The sequence below is a fragment of the Echinops telfairi genome, unplaced genomic scaffold (assembly GCF_000313985.2).
Source record: "Echinops telfairi isolate 266 unplaced genomic scaffold, ASM31398v2 ScPeMD7_7468;HRSCAF=8506_0, whole genome shotgun sequence".
NCBI lineage: Eukaryota > Metazoa > Chordata > Mammalia > Afrosoricida > Tenrecidae > Echinops > Echinops telfairi.
Genome location: NW_022111369.1, coordinates 61981764 through 61996986, shown reverse-complemented (window position 1 = coordinate 61996986; position 15223 = coordinate 61981764). Strand labels below are relative to the sequence as shown.

Here is a 15223-nt window from a genome sequence, read left to right as displayed (position 1 = left end):
AAATGACCTTTATTGCTGTGTGTGAAAAACAAAAGGAGGCGTTGAGACAAAGGATAGTTAGGGAAGAGTCCTTCGGCAGGTAATAATTTTGGTGAGACCTAATAAAAAAAAATGGTGCTCAGGAAGTCCAGGGGTGGTGCCAGCAGTGAAATTTCTTAGTCATTAACCAAAAGGTTGGCGCTCACCAGAGGTGTCTCAGAAGAAAGGCGTGTGATGTACTTCTAAAAACCAGGAACAGAAAACCTCATGTCATGTGATGTATTTCTAAAACCAGCAACAGAAAACCTCATGGAACCCAATTCAACTCAACACCTAGTGATTTTTTTTTAAACAGCATAAGTGCAAGGGACAGGGGTACTAAGAATATTCCCATCTTCCCATCAGAAGGTGTGGTAAGTGGGAAGGCACTGATGTGCCAATGAGCACATCTGTCTTTATTAAACAGAAAGTGGGGTGGGGTGGCTCCTGTGTGGAGCTAGAAGTAGAGCATCATTGCACCGGGCCCTGTACGTCATATTAAGGGCTTTTCCAAAGTGCAATGGGAAGCCATTTAAAAGAAACCAGCCAAGAGAGAGTTATATGATCTGATTTAAATTTTTAAAAAGATAGCTCTGAGCACTATGTGGAGCAAGGGGTCAAGAGTTGAAGTGGGAAGACAGAAGTTGGGAGGCAATGGCAATAGTTCAGGAAGTGACAGCAATGGCTTAGCCTATAGCAGAGGCAATGACCATGGAAAGGAGTGTCATAAGGAGTCACAGGGAGTAGTTTCTTTTCCAGATATTGGTTGGCTGTTGTACCACCTGCAAAGGCAAACTGACAATCAAGTTTACCATCTGAGTCCTAAACACTGGCGTTGCTGCAATGAGATAGCTTGCAGTCATTTTAGCCCCAAGTCCTAATATTTACCACTAAATCAACAACTAAGTTTTTATTTTTCCTTCTTAAAGATCGGTATTTAAATGAAAGTAAAGATTTTTTTTTTTTTTAGGGTTAAAGAGATCACTTTTTCTGCATTATGAATGTGGCAGTTACATAATCTGTCAACTTGCGAGGGGGGTGGAGTCTAGCTTGTCAATCAGGTCATAGCCAATGAGGCTTCTGTGCGGGCATGGCCTTCTCCTGAGGATTCTGGGAACTCCTGTCTTCCTCCCTGGAGGGGACACACACTCTCTGTTACACATTCCTGTTGATAAGCTACATGGTGCTACGCTGATGGAGCCAGAGCCCTCGAAGTGGAGGAGCCATGTGGAGACACCCACGCCAGGCTGAGATGCTTCCACTGCCACTGGATCCAAAAGATATTCCACCCACAGGCCTGTGATCTTCCTGAATTTGGCGTCATTGCATGTGTTGCATGAGTCTGAAGAGGAATTTATAGACTGGTCTCGAATATATGGGCTAATATTGGACTTATGGACTTGATCTAGACTGGGTTGGGATGCTTTCTTAATATACAATTACCCATTGATGTAAAGCTCTTTATTATACACATATGAGTGTAGCTGAATTTGTTTCTGTAATCAACCCGGACTAACGCAAAGAGGAAGGCATAAACGCATTGCTTAATAAAGTCAGTGGAATAAGACCATGGCGCAACAACTCTTTGAATTTTAGTAGCAAGGTGTTAGCTTGGTCATAAAGAATGCTGACCATGGATGGATGACTATTTTCCCAGCCTGACTCACACCTCCATGAACCATCCCCGAGGGGGCCCAGCAGTGTTTTCTGATTTCCCTTGTCACACATTAAACTCAGCTTAATGGTACACAATGATCAACATGAGTCACGGGTGTCACCTTTCTTCCACAGAGTCTTTATTCTTCTCGTTACCGCTTGTCTTCTGGCATGAAGGTCTTATCAGGGTCCTTGCTAATAGAAGCCGTTGGCTCAACTGCAAAGAGATGCAGGCTACTTCAGCAGCACAAAAAGCACTTACCAAACTCTTGCTTTCAATGACCAGATGGAGTAGGATGATGAAAAGAGCCGCTGTGTTCAGAGGGTTTCCAAATGTAAAGATGTCGATGTCTGAGCCCTGGTAGGTCTACAAAGAGAGGACCTTAGTTAGTGGTCTTAAGAAGGATGCACACATACCTGGTGCTGGAAGGTCCCCTAGTGGTCCCGTTATCCTACAATTCACTTGAGCCTCATCGGCAATGTTTCCAACTACTGGTCATTTAGGATAAACTTCAGTGTTGGAAAATAAACAATAACAACAGCAACCAAACAGAATGAATGTCTTGCAGACAGGCCATCCAATCTTTGAACTCTGAATTAGTCTTTTGGAAACTTTTACTCATAGATCTATCTGTGTAAGGGATGTAAACATGTCAAATTTCTTCCGCTTAATACAGCTTCCAATCTTTAAAAGTAACTATTATGACTACTTTGCGGTGACTTCTTTTCCTTTCATAAATAAATATCCCCTACTCTCTTACGTACCTGTCTTCAAGTCCTTAAACGATTCCTCATAATACATGGCTTTCAATTTTCTGATCGTGAAGTCAGAATCTACCTTTATAACATGCATGCTTATGTCCATCTGTGGGCACACGTTCATTTGTACTTTGTTTGTGCTGACTACATGCACCTTTGGCAATATGAAGTCTATACTTTCTAAAAGCAGACTGTACCCTCCTCCACCCCTCTTGCTGCTTCTCTGATTTTTAACGGACTTAATTACATTGGCCAGACCATCAATTTTATTCAAGGCATTGACAAAGATTACCATGCAGTGCAGGCTTAAAGAGAGAACCAGGAGCGAATGAGGCACACATCTCCAAATCCAATCAATTAACTAATTTAATTTTGGCAGATTTCATAGTTGAGTCAGTTAATTCATCCGATTATATGAACAATCTACCCATTGATATGTTGATAAGAGTGGCAAAATGCATGTGAGCATCATGATTCATTGAAAGCAAACAGAATGACTGACAATGAACTCACATAGTAAGGCACAAAGAAGCAGACCAGACTTTGATAAAAGGCATCCAGCAAGGTGATCCAGAATGTCAGGGGTAAGTATGCCTGGGAAATAAACAGATACAGGGGAGAGAGTAAGATGAACAAGGTCAAATCAAAGTCCAGGGGCAATATAAACAAGTATAGTACTTGCCTTTTCACTCAAAGACAGGTGGAATTTCCCAATAGTGGTAGGAAGAAGGGGTGACTGTCCTGAAGGAAAATATCCCTAAATGATTTCTCCTGGACGAACTTAAACTTTACGTGGAAAAGTGTGAGTGTTACTTAAATGGCGTATCTTATTGATGGAAAAATGAGCCCTAGTGGTACAGCACAGGGAGCCCTGGTGGAGTCATGGCTATGTGTTGGGCTACTAACCACAAGATCAGAGTTCAGAAACACCCGCTTCTCCATGGGAGAAAGATGGGATTTCCACTCTAGTAAAAAGTTAGTCTTGGAAACCCACAGAGACAGTTCTACCCTGTCTTACAAGGTTGCTATGAGTTACCATCACAGCAGTGTTTGTTTTTTCCTATTTTAGTGGAGTGGGGGTTACTTATTGGGCTACTAACTGCAAGGCTGGCAGTTCAAATCGACCAGTTGCCCGTGGGAAAAAGATGGGACTTTCTGCTCCTGTAAAGATTTATAACCTTAGAAACCCAAAGGATTTATTCTGTTTTAAAGGGTTGGTTGCTCGATGGCTGTAAGTTTGGCTTGGTGGTCGGCAATTCTTTCAATGAATTCCCGTTGCATTTCCAATACAGTTGCTATTCTGCTGCAACCCCTTCCTATGACCTATAAGGCCCTGCATGTCTGTCCATGCTCCGCAGAGCTCTCCGGAATCACCTCCTCCCTTCTGGATGCTCCCTCCTTATGCTCCAGCCCAAAGTCTTTATTCTATTCCTTATGAATGCAAAATTCATTTTCTCCTTGGGTGTTTACCTGCCAGGAGTTCACTCTCCGGAGATTTCTTTGTCCTGAACCTTCCCTTTAGCCAACCCCTCAGTCTTAGGTCAAAATAACCTCGTCATAAAGATATTCCTGGATAAGCTTAAAAGGTGTCACCCCCAATCACTCATTACTCTCTTGGTACTCTTAGAAGTCTCATCACCACCAGAAATGATGTTTTTTCCTTACAGATTTTCTGGTTCTTTCATCAGAACATAAGCTCATGGCATGGGAGACAGACTCTTATCCATATGACCAGAGTTGTGTCTGATACACAGTAGTCACTCAAGAAATACTTGGTGAACAAATAAATTGTTCTTATATACCTTAAATGTGCTTAAATGGTTTTTGCCCAAAGAAAGAGAAGGATCAAATAGAGACACCACTAGTCAAGTGATGAGAAAACAAGAGCAACGCTGATGGAACAGCCATGGCGGCTAGGATAACTGTGTACAGAGATTCTGAGGTTGCTTTCAGACCCAGAAGGATTCCATCCACAGATAAAATGGAAGCCCATGCATCATCTCCCTGGGCGAGTCCTTTCTTTCCTTAACTTGCTCTTTTTAGTCTGGTGTCCTTCAAAATGCAAAGCCAGCCTGAAAAGTCCTTCACAAGGTGTTAGTGACTCCTGAAGCTGTCTTCCAGATGACATCCCTTAACACACACACACACACACACACACACACACACACACACACACACACGATCCATATATGAGAACGATCTGTTCTTCAAAAAACTAACCTTACAATTTTTACATTTATAATTTTTTTATCACTTTGAGGATTCACTGTTTTCAGCCTATGTCTCTCTATCCCTTCTTTTGCCATTTTCTGTTTGGCGTGTCAGGGTGCCCTGCTTCTCTTCATCCAAATGTCCATAAAATTGAAGCAAGAAGCACAATCAAATGGCCCAGAGACTGTGCCACCGTCAAAGGAGCAACCCAAATCACTGCACCAAGAGAACATTACAGATGAGCTAACCTATGTCACGATGCCACAGCAATAAAAATTGCTCCAAAACCCTGCAGTCAACAGGGAAAAAGGACTATTTCCCCCATGAGTAACTTGGCTTAGCAGAGTGGAGAGGAGGGAGTCAAGGATAAAATAAATGAGAAGCTAATGGGATGAACTCGTGCAATTTCTTGAAAACTGAAAGGGAAAATCCGGAGACGAAGTGACGGAGGGAAAAGAAGACTGTGAAGGTGATGAGGCTGGGTCACAGATGATTGCTTCTTGGAAGGAGAGCCTCTGCCTGCAGCCTTCCAGCCCCGTCTCCGTGACAGGAGCGAGACTATCCACCCTGGAGAGGACACTTCATGACACTGCAGACAGCAAATGGCCCAGGCATGACATGGCATTTGTCTGGAGAGCAAGTTCATAAAAAGGACAGCTTCTGGAAGGTAAAGTCGATGAAATCAGTGACCTTTCATCAATGGTCACATGCTGCGAATCTGCCCATCACCATGCTTTATAAAACTGGCCGGCTCAACCGAGCAATGTGTGCAAAGCATGGATAATAGGGTTCAACAGCAGGAAACAATGACCTCAACTCTCCTGAGGGAAAGGACCAATTACAATGTTCAGCCTGTGTAACAGCCTGTGTAAAGGGGCTTTTAAAAACCCTAGCTGTAAAAACATTGATTGAGGTTTTTATTCCCCCTTCTCCAAAGGACATGGAATTTAACCTAACTCTGAGTTTAGAGACAACCCTCGTTGATATCAACCACACGTTCCTGCATTCTGGCCCTTGCTTGATCTCTAAGTTAGACCAGACTCCTTTAGGAAAAGCTCATGTTTCCCACTCTGAATAGATTGAATGATATTAAAGGATTATAAGAATTTCTTCTCCTCTGAAATCTGAATGTATGATGGTTTCCTCCTCTGATTAGGCTGCTCTCGATTGCCTAAGGACATTAAATAACTCCCAGTCGGAAAAGGCAGTTCAAGTCGGGGAAAAGTTGGACTAAAATTAATGCATCATCTTAAATTGGGGGATTTCTTCTAACTTTATGTTTAATTCTAGAGGGTAGAAATAACAATATTGAGAACTTAATATGGTTAGAAAATTTTCATGAAGTCTCTTATTTAATCCTTCCATCATCTTCAGAAAACAGGAAACTGAGGCACAGGCAAGTTAAATAACTTACTGGCAGCACACCTCCAGGAGCTGAATTGGAACTCGGATTAAACATAATCCTCTTCTTGAAATATGTGTTGAACTGATCATGATCAGCATTTTCAGAGCAGCGATTGAAGTTCAACACTCAAAGCATAATTAAAAAAATTTTTTAAACTGTGTCTATTTTTTTCATTTGTCCAGAATTCCTGTAGGAAATTCTTCTTCCCAGTACCATCCATGTCAAATGACAGATAGGGATGACTCACTCTCTGTCTTCAGAGCTAGATATATGTCCCAGGTCTGATAATAAGGAAACTATCTTCCTAGCAAAACGGACAAACACAGGGGCCAGCATGGCATGTTTAAGAAAAGCCAATGAGTCATAATCAAGAAACACAGTTGCTTTATGAATAACAGGGTCCTGTCACCATTATGCTTGGATTCTGTAGCCATATGCGTTAATAGTTTCCCCTCTATCCCCTTGTCATGAAAAAAAGAAAAAAAGTTTCCATGGTTACTAAGCCAATTTCACCTGGGTTCTCTGTCACTTGAAAATGAAAAGGTCCTGCCTAAAAGAGTCCTCTTCTCAAGATAGGGACAACTCATCAACTGACCAACTCAGCTGTGTCCAACTTCTGTGTGCTTATGGGGCCCCTGTTTGTCTCAGCCCTGTGATCCTGTTGGACCGGTGGCTATGAAACTCCAAAGTAGGGCGCCCAAGATGCAAAGAGAGCATAACAAGTCTTTCTGTAGCGTAACGGGAGAGAGTATGGACCCTTGAGCTCAAGGTTGACTGCACCCATTCAGTAGCTCCGTGATGTTAGGACAACTCCCTGTGTCTGACTTCCACTGCGAAGTAGACAGAATGGCAGTACTTAATCTGGTAGCATTGCTTTGAAGTTTAGATTTATGTGTGCTCCCCACTAAAACAGTGCCTGGGACCTAGCAGGTATTACACAATGTTCCTATATCCGTGCTGTGTTAGTGGTGGTTACGATTCATTTTGTGAAAGATGAATTAGAAAGAAAAGAGTCTTGAGACACCCAGTTAATTGGCCACTACAACACCCAAGTCAGAAACCATAAGGGCTACGGCATCACGGTGGGAAAGGGTTGGGGGAGAGGAGACAAATATGAGTGGTCTACCAGAGGCCCACTGGGAGAACTGGTAGACAAGTGAATCGGAGAGAGGCCACAGACTTGTTAAGATGTCTCTGTGGCTTGTTTGACGGCTACTAGTGTGTCATGAATGTGCTCTTGGTACCCGGCACCATAGAATCAAATTATTGTGATCGACATTCTGAAGTTTGGAATTGGAACTCCAAGCCTTTCTTTCTAGTCTGTCTTAAACGTGAAACTCCACTGAAACCTGTTCAATGTTGGAGCAACACAGTATCCTCCACTGACAGATGGGTGGTAGCTCTGCTTGTGTACCTTGATTAGGAATCGAACCCTGGTCTCCCACACTGAAAGTGAGAATGCTGCCATAGACTCACCAGAGCCTTCTTGATTGAGTGACAATACCCCAAACTAAACTCACTGCCATCAGGTCCGTTCTGCACAGTGACCCTATAAGGACAGGGTCCCACTTCCCCTGTGGGTTTCTCCTACTGTGACTCTTTTTTTTTTTTTTTAATCTTTTTTAACATTTTATTAGGGGCTCATACAGCTGTTATCCCAATCCATACACACATCAATTGTGTAAAGCGCATTTGTACATCGTTTCTCAAAACATTTTCTCTCCATTTAAACCCCCGACATTAGGTCCTCATTTTTCCCCTCCCTCCCCGCTCCCCCCTCCCGCATGAGCCCTTGATAGTTTATAAATGGGTATTTTGTCATATCTTGCCCTGTCCGACGTCTCCCTCCATCCACTTTTTGGTTGTCTGTCCCCCAGGGAGGAGGTCACACACAGTTCCATGTAATCGGTTCCCTCTTCCCTACCCATTCTCCCTTTACCCTCCCTGTTTTGCCACTCACACCACTGGTCCTATAGGGCTCATCCGTCCTGGATTCCCTGTATTTTCAGTTCCTATCTGTACCAGTGTACCTCCTCTGGTCTAGCCAGTCTTGCAAGATAGAATTCAAGTCATGGTAGTGGGAGTGGGGAGGAAACCATTAGGAACTAGAGGAAGATTGTATTTCTCATCATTGTTACATCGCACCCTGACTGGCTCATCTCCTCCCCGAGACCCCTCTGCAAGGGGATCTCCAGTGGCCTACTAATGGGCTTTGGAAGAAAACTTCATCTTTCTCTCATGGCACAGCTGGTGTATTTGAACTGCTGACCTTATGGTTAACAGCCCAGCACGTAGCTCACTCTGCCACCAGGTCTCCTGAATGACCAGAGACCTGGAAATTTTAACTTTGCCTTTGGAACCACAGGGAGACCACAGTCTGGCTCCACCACCTTTAGCTGTGAGATGTTTGGGAACCCAATTTAACCTCATTGAGGTTCCGATTCACCATCTCAGAACAGGGCTAATCATAGCTTCTGCTCAAAGAATATTGTGTGAGGGTGAATAAGACACAACTTAGCACGACAGATGAAACAGGGGGTTAGTAAGTGCTAGATATTATTTATTGTAAGGTCTCAGAAATCAGATTTCTTCTGTTAACATACTTAAGGTATTTTAACTGTATTCAGCTCAAGTGTTATTAGAAATACTTTAAGATGACAAGGCGCTTCAAATAAATTAACAATAGTTTTTGACGTATGTCCCTCGTTGGGTTGGGTTGGCTGAGAAATGCCTGCTGTTGACAATGAATTTATATCCATCTAAGGATTTGTTCTAGCACCTACCTCTGACTTCTGGCCACTCTTGTAAAGTTCAGGCAGCTGCATGAGTGTCTCTGCAGACACGTCTTTCTCCAAAACACCATAAATGACGGGAGGGGCAGAGGTGAAGAGGAGGTTGAAGAAGATCAAAACCCAATAGTCAGTCATGGATGTCCCAGAAAACCCACAAAAGAACTGGTACCAGAAAAGGAGGTTCACATAGGCCTAGAATACAGAAAGGAACATTTAGATCTTAGAAAAAATGTGTGCTGATTATACATTCCATATATGCTGTTGTTAACTGTGTAATTTTGGCATCTCTGAAATTCTGTTTTCTCTCTTACTAAATGGGAGACCAAAACTTACCTTGCAGCTCTTCTTGGAAACTGTTTCATAAAATTAAAATGCACACACACACACACACACATTTCTCACTATGTGATGCTAGGTATTTATTGTTCTTGGACATGCATCTTGTACATGTATCAAGAGACAGTTGTGAGAATAGAACAAGGGAATCCTGCATGGTTTGAAATAAGGAAAGGTGTGTGTCAATCTGTATGCTGAATAAATCATGAGAGAAGCTGGATTATATGAAAAAGAATGTAGCACCAATTGTGGAGGAAGGCTTATTAACCAGAGATATGGAGATGACATAACTTTGCTTTCTGGAGGTGAGGAGGAATTGAAGCACTTGTTGATAAAGATCAAGGATTGTAGCTTTCAATATGGATTACAACTCAATGGAAGGAAGATCCGAATCCTCACAACCAGACAAATAGGTAACATCATGTACATGTAGAAAATGGTAGAATTTGTCAAGGATTTTGTCTTGCCTGGATCCGCAATCAATGCTCATGGAAGCAATAGTCAAGAGATCAAAGGACACATAGTGTCAAGTCAATCTGCTGCTTCAATACTCTCCAGGGTACTGACAAGCAAAGATGTTATTCTGAGGACTAACGTGTGCCTGACCCAAGCCATGATATTTTTAATTGCCTCCTATGCATGTGAAAGGTGGCCTTTGAAGGAAGATTGAAGAAGGAACAATGATTTGAATTCTGGTGCTGGAGAAGAATATTGAACGTATTGCCAATATTGCCCAATATTGCTATAAGGAAACACTAATCTGTCTTGAAGAAATACAGCCGGAGTGTTCCTTAGAGGCAAGGATGGCAAGACTTCATCCTACATACTTTGGACATGTTGTCAGGAGAGACCAGCCCCCGGAGAAGGACATGATGCTTGGTAAAGTGGGGGGTGGGCAGTGAAAAGAGGAAGGCCCTTAAGGAGATGAATTGATACCATGGCTGCCACGATGGTTTCAGCCGTTGGAGCAATGGCAGGGACGGCGCAGGACCATGCATGTTTCCTGCTGTTGCGCATAGGCTTGCTATTGGATCTGAACTGACTCGATGGCTCCTGACAATACCATAAGAGCTTGGGGATTATTACTGATCGTATGCCACAGATTACAGAAACCCGGAGGCACAGAGATATTAGAAACTTGTCCCAGGTGACTCAGATTGTAACTGGCAGAGCCAACGCTGAAATGGAGGTGTTTCAGCTCCAGATGAAGAACACCTGCCCCGGTGCCTGGGAAGTACAAGCACTAAACAAATGCTCGTTCTCCTGCTTCCTGGGTCCACAGTTACGTTCTAGTAGAATGGGCCAGCAGGGTAACAGTTGTCCCAGTGAGCCTGGTCCTTCCAAGATTCCCAGGATGTGGGACTATCATTGCCCAAACTAGGACATTCTCCGGCAGAGCAGGACACCTGGTCATTGTAGATGCAAGGTCAAAACATCCTACGGTATTTTGTCTCCTACAAACTAAGTCCATGACGGCAGAACCTCTGTGCTCTCGTGCAAGGAAGCCACTGGAAAAGACAGTGGACTCAGCTTTCGGGGGTCTTTTCCAAGGTCTGGGGGTACTTGTTAGTGACTATGTGATTTTAGTCCGTTTAAAATTTCCCCCAAATTTTAGTTTATTGTCCTATAAAATGAGAATTACAGACTTAGGGGTGATCCTCACATTAGGGAGGTCCCGGGTGGCACAAATAGTTTGTGTTCAGTGATCAAGAGAAAAACTGGCTGCATCAAATCCATTCAGTGGCACTGCAGAAGAAAGACCCTAAGAAATCAAGATTCCCTTATGATCTAGTTAGATTTGTTTTAGTTCTTAATATTTTCTGCTTTCTTTGTGATTGAGATTTTGCTTTGTTATCCTTGTTAGTTTTGTTTGTTTTTAAATGTTTTTCTTTAAATGAAATCCAGACTATGTAAATCTCCCGAGATACTAACTGTATCGAGGGTCCCTTGGGGGGTATGGCAGGGGAAGCTCAGGGGAATGAGGAGCTAATAATGATGAGTAGAAGAATGAAGGAAATGTTCTAAAATGTATTGTGATGATGACTGTACAACTATTTTTGATGCGATTGAACTACTGAATCATATAATATGCAAATTACATGCCAATAAAACTGTTGGGGTTAAAAATCCCACCACGGAAACCCTACAGAGTGTTACCCTTGCAAGCACAGGGTCACCATGGGTCCCAATCAACTCCATGGCGATGGGTTCCTATGAATGGCTACGATGTGTACAGGGCCTTCTAAATGGTGTCATTAGGGTTGTAGGTAAACCACACACCTGTGGGACAGAGGCTGCAAGCCTTAGATGAGAAGTGTTGAGTCTAAAATATACATTCTGGAAATGTATCATTGTGAGGAACACATGGTTTGGTCATGATTCGGGGGAGTGAACCCAGAGCCTTCACCAGGATCTCACAAGTTGTCCCTGGCCTAAGGACCATGGTCTTAGTAAGATGAGTCACTTGACTGGCTCCCGGCACTGAGCCTTTCTCTGCACACTGTACAGCATGCCTGGTTTGGCTGGGTAACTAAGGGGTGGACATTAAGCCTGAGGGACATCAGTATAAATGGCCATCCGAGGATTCTGAGTGGAAACCATTCGGGGTTCTCCCTCTCTGGTGCCATTCTCTCTACTGAGGAAGTCCCTTCTCTCTTCCAGAGCAAGTGCCGTCTCTCTAGTACTCACCTTTCTTTTAAGAATCCTGTTGGTGCTGTCTGGTAAGCATTGGGCTGTTAACCTCTAGTCCAGCAGTTCTCAACCCGTGGGTGGCGACCCCTTTAGGGGGGGGAATGACCCTTTCACAGGGATCACCCAATTCATAACAGTAGCAAAAGAACAGTTATGAAGTAGCAACGGAAATAATTTTATGGTTGGGAGTGGTGGTCACCACCACATGAGGAACTGTGTTACTGGGTCCCGGCATGAGGAAGGTGGAGAACCACTGCTCCAGTCAAGTTCAAACCCACCAGCTGTTCCTCAAGAGAAAGAGAAGGCTGTGCTCCTGTGGACAGGTAGTCTTGGAAATCCTAGAGTCAGTAGGAGTCTGAATAATCTCAAGGCCGTGGTTTGGGTTGGTTTTACCTTTGGGTTTAATCTGGGGCTGGTGGAAGTGGGGTGGGGGTGCCACAGAGTGGAAAACATTACGGTATTAAAACAACAATGACAAACCTTGGGTGGGGGATTCCGCTCTAAAAGTCATTGGCCACCGAGCCTTGCAATTTTAAATGACAAGCCATGGCTTTCCTCAGTTTATGTAAGTGGGTCAAAAACTGCCTCTGTGTGTTGGCCTCAAGATGCTTATTTTTTTTGTAGTCAACGAAAGACCTTTAACCTCCCAAACTCAAAGCTCCCCCAAACAACAAATTTGTGCATATCTGTTCTAAAAATATCCCTCAATAAGCATATTTTAAGTTAGGGAGAGATGCCTGCCTTACGCACCAGCAAAACTGTGCCCAGTCTCTGCTGTCCCCAGATAAGATCCAAGCAAGTAGTTGGGGGACGCCTAGCTGCACCTGTCCTTCAGGGTTCTCTGGTTCAGAGACCCCCACATCGCTGTAATGGTTACATCAAGGCCACCCTCCCCTGCCTTCCTCCTCTTCACGGGTTTTTTCCATGATCTCGTCTCTTGGTGATTACTTGTACTGTTTGCCTCTGAGAGTCTTCCTGATGTGGCTGTCAACCCCTCCGCCCCATATACGGCTGGGGCAACATGATCTTGCTATCCTGTGGTCTTATCTTTTTTTTTAAATCAATCATTTTATTGGGGACTATTACAGCTCTTACCACAATCCATACATCCATCCATTGTGTCAAGCACATTTGTACATTTGTTGCCATCATCATTCTCAAAACATTTTCTTTCTACTTGAGTCCTTGGTATCGGCTCCTCATTTGTTTCCCCTCTGTCCCACCCCCTCTCCTTCATGAACCCTTGATAATTTATAATTATTATTATTTTGTCATGTCTTACGCTGTCCGATGTCTCCCTTCACCCACCCTGTGGTCATATATTTTCTCTTGATCAGCTCCCAGTTCTCTGGAGCTCACTTTGTCCAGGTAGAGAATTTAAGAATTTAAATACTGCCCTAATGTGTCTCTGCCTTTTCTGAAACTTTGAATATATACCAGTTCTGATTTGTATTTTGTCAGCTCAGTGTAGGAAACGTCCTTGTTATCCATTACGCAACCACAGTTGGACCACGGAGAACTTCCACTGGGCTGACAGGCACACACGTACACACAGGATTAAACTGCACCCACGCAGGAGCCTACCATGGTCACATTTGAATGTTGGTGTGGGATGCCACTGGGTTGACCCTGACTCCCAGTGACGTTATAGGACAGAGTAGAACTGTCCCATGGGGTGTCCTGAGCTGTAATCAAGGGCAAGGCAGAAGGTCTTTTCTCCCTTGGAGCCACTCATGAATTTGAAGGACCAACCTATTGGGTTAGCAATCGAGCACTTAACTAACTAAAAGGCCAGTGGTTCAAAACCACTAGAGGCTCAGTGGGAGAAAGATGAGGCATTCTACTCCCGTAAAGAGTTCGTCTCAAAAAACCACGGGCAGGTCTCTCCTGTCCTATGGGGTTGCTATGAGTCAGAAACTCCCTGATGGCCGTGAGTTTGGTGAGGTGCTGATGGGCTTTAAAGACTAAGAATGTATTGGATCGGGGAAGTCATGGCATCCTGATAGCTCCCTGCCTGGAAGAAACTCTGTGAACCGTGCTAAAGCCAACATGCTTCTATAAAAGAGAAAACAACTTCAAATGATATTCCCAGGGTGGCACCAGGCAGAGCCAGAGTTTTAATAAAATTCTGCCTGTGAGCCATTACATAATCTAACCAAGTTCTTTATGATCAAAAGAAGTATCGAGCACAAATACACTGTCTAGACTTGCTAGAGAATTCGTACATGTTGTGAGCACTAGCAGCTACAGGCTAAGCCACTGGGTGTAACTTGCTGTCTGTGTATTCAATAAACTACCACGAATAGCAAGTTGAGGGCAACAAACACTTCGTGCTATCTCCTGTAAAACGGAAGCAAACCTTTTCATTCCCTACTGAGGGACCGTATTAAATATTTCTCCATTCTGCTTGTCACAACCTTCTTACGGAAGGTCAAAAATTGGATTTTAAATGAACCAGACAGGACTTAATTGAATGTAAATGCATAGGGAGTAGGGAATGCTAGCAGATGGACAAGCCTAGCAATTCGCTGTCAGCAGCTGAAACATAGCACATTCTCCAATTATTTCTGGGAAGACAGCAGGAGTGCTCCTGGCTGCTTCCAAACATCATGGCAATGTCAGCTTCGTGCAGGTCACTTCCTCTCCATCCTTTGCGCAACCTCCCACAGAAGGGGGAGGAACGCGTTCTCCAGAGTCACATACCACATTCTTGTAGAAAAAATAGAGGATCATGTTGGACAGTCTTGTATAGCACCAGTGCCCATGGACCAGAAGGAGCTTGCTGAGATGTCTGAACTGGGAAATCGCAAAGTCACTGGCCATCACAGCCTGCAGAGGCAAAAGTGGGGAGAAGGCCACGCTGAGTGATCAAACACTTCTGAACAGGGACACCGCGTGGGCAACCTGACCGGCTCTCACGTGGCTCCAAGTAGTCCATCGCTTGTTTGGAACATATGCACATTCCAAACAGAAACCAAGAGCCTCGGTGGGCTTCCCAGCGCCACTGCTCCGTCCTCTAAGACAATCGCAGACACCGAGCATTCTTACTCAAGCACCACTCCTGAGGTTGCTTCGGCAAATGAACTTTTCAGAAAGAAAAATAAAAGCAGCTCATAGCAAGAGCTCTGTCTCCTTCCCAACCAAGTGCACCCGCTTCTCCGCAATAACAGTATGAAGTATGGCAGTGAGTACTTCGTGTGACTGTGTAGAATGTCACACAGAGAGGCAGGTGCACTCCTTACATTGCGTGGAGAAAGGCCGGTTTACAATTCTCAGGAAACCCTAAGTCTCATCACCCCCCTTCAGCTGACACCATTCATTCTATACAAGCAAACCCGTCTTATGGACGATAAGC

General features: G+C 43.9%; 1 protein-coding gene across 1 annotated transcript in view; it reads right to left on the bottom strand.

Moving 5' to 3' along the window:
- ATP10D (ATPase phospholipid transporting 10D (putative)) overlaps nucleotides 1-15223 on the bottom strand; it is a 144008-nt gene that overhangs the window by 8692 nt on the left and 120093 nt on the right. Inside the window, exons 18-21 of the mRNA XM_030888553.2 lie at nucleotides 14572-14697; nucleotides 8833-9033; nucleotides 2947-3027; nucleotides 1937-2041 (exon numbers count right to left, since the gene is read on the bottom strand). Of these exons, the coding sequence (XP_030744413.1) occupies nucleotides 1937-2041; nucleotides 2947-3027; nucleotides 8833-9033; nucleotides 14572-14697 (513 nt within the window). The remainder of the gene's footprint in view (nucleotides 1-1936; nucleotides 2042-2946; nucleotides 3028-8832; nucleotides 9034-14571; nucleotides 14698-15223) is intronic.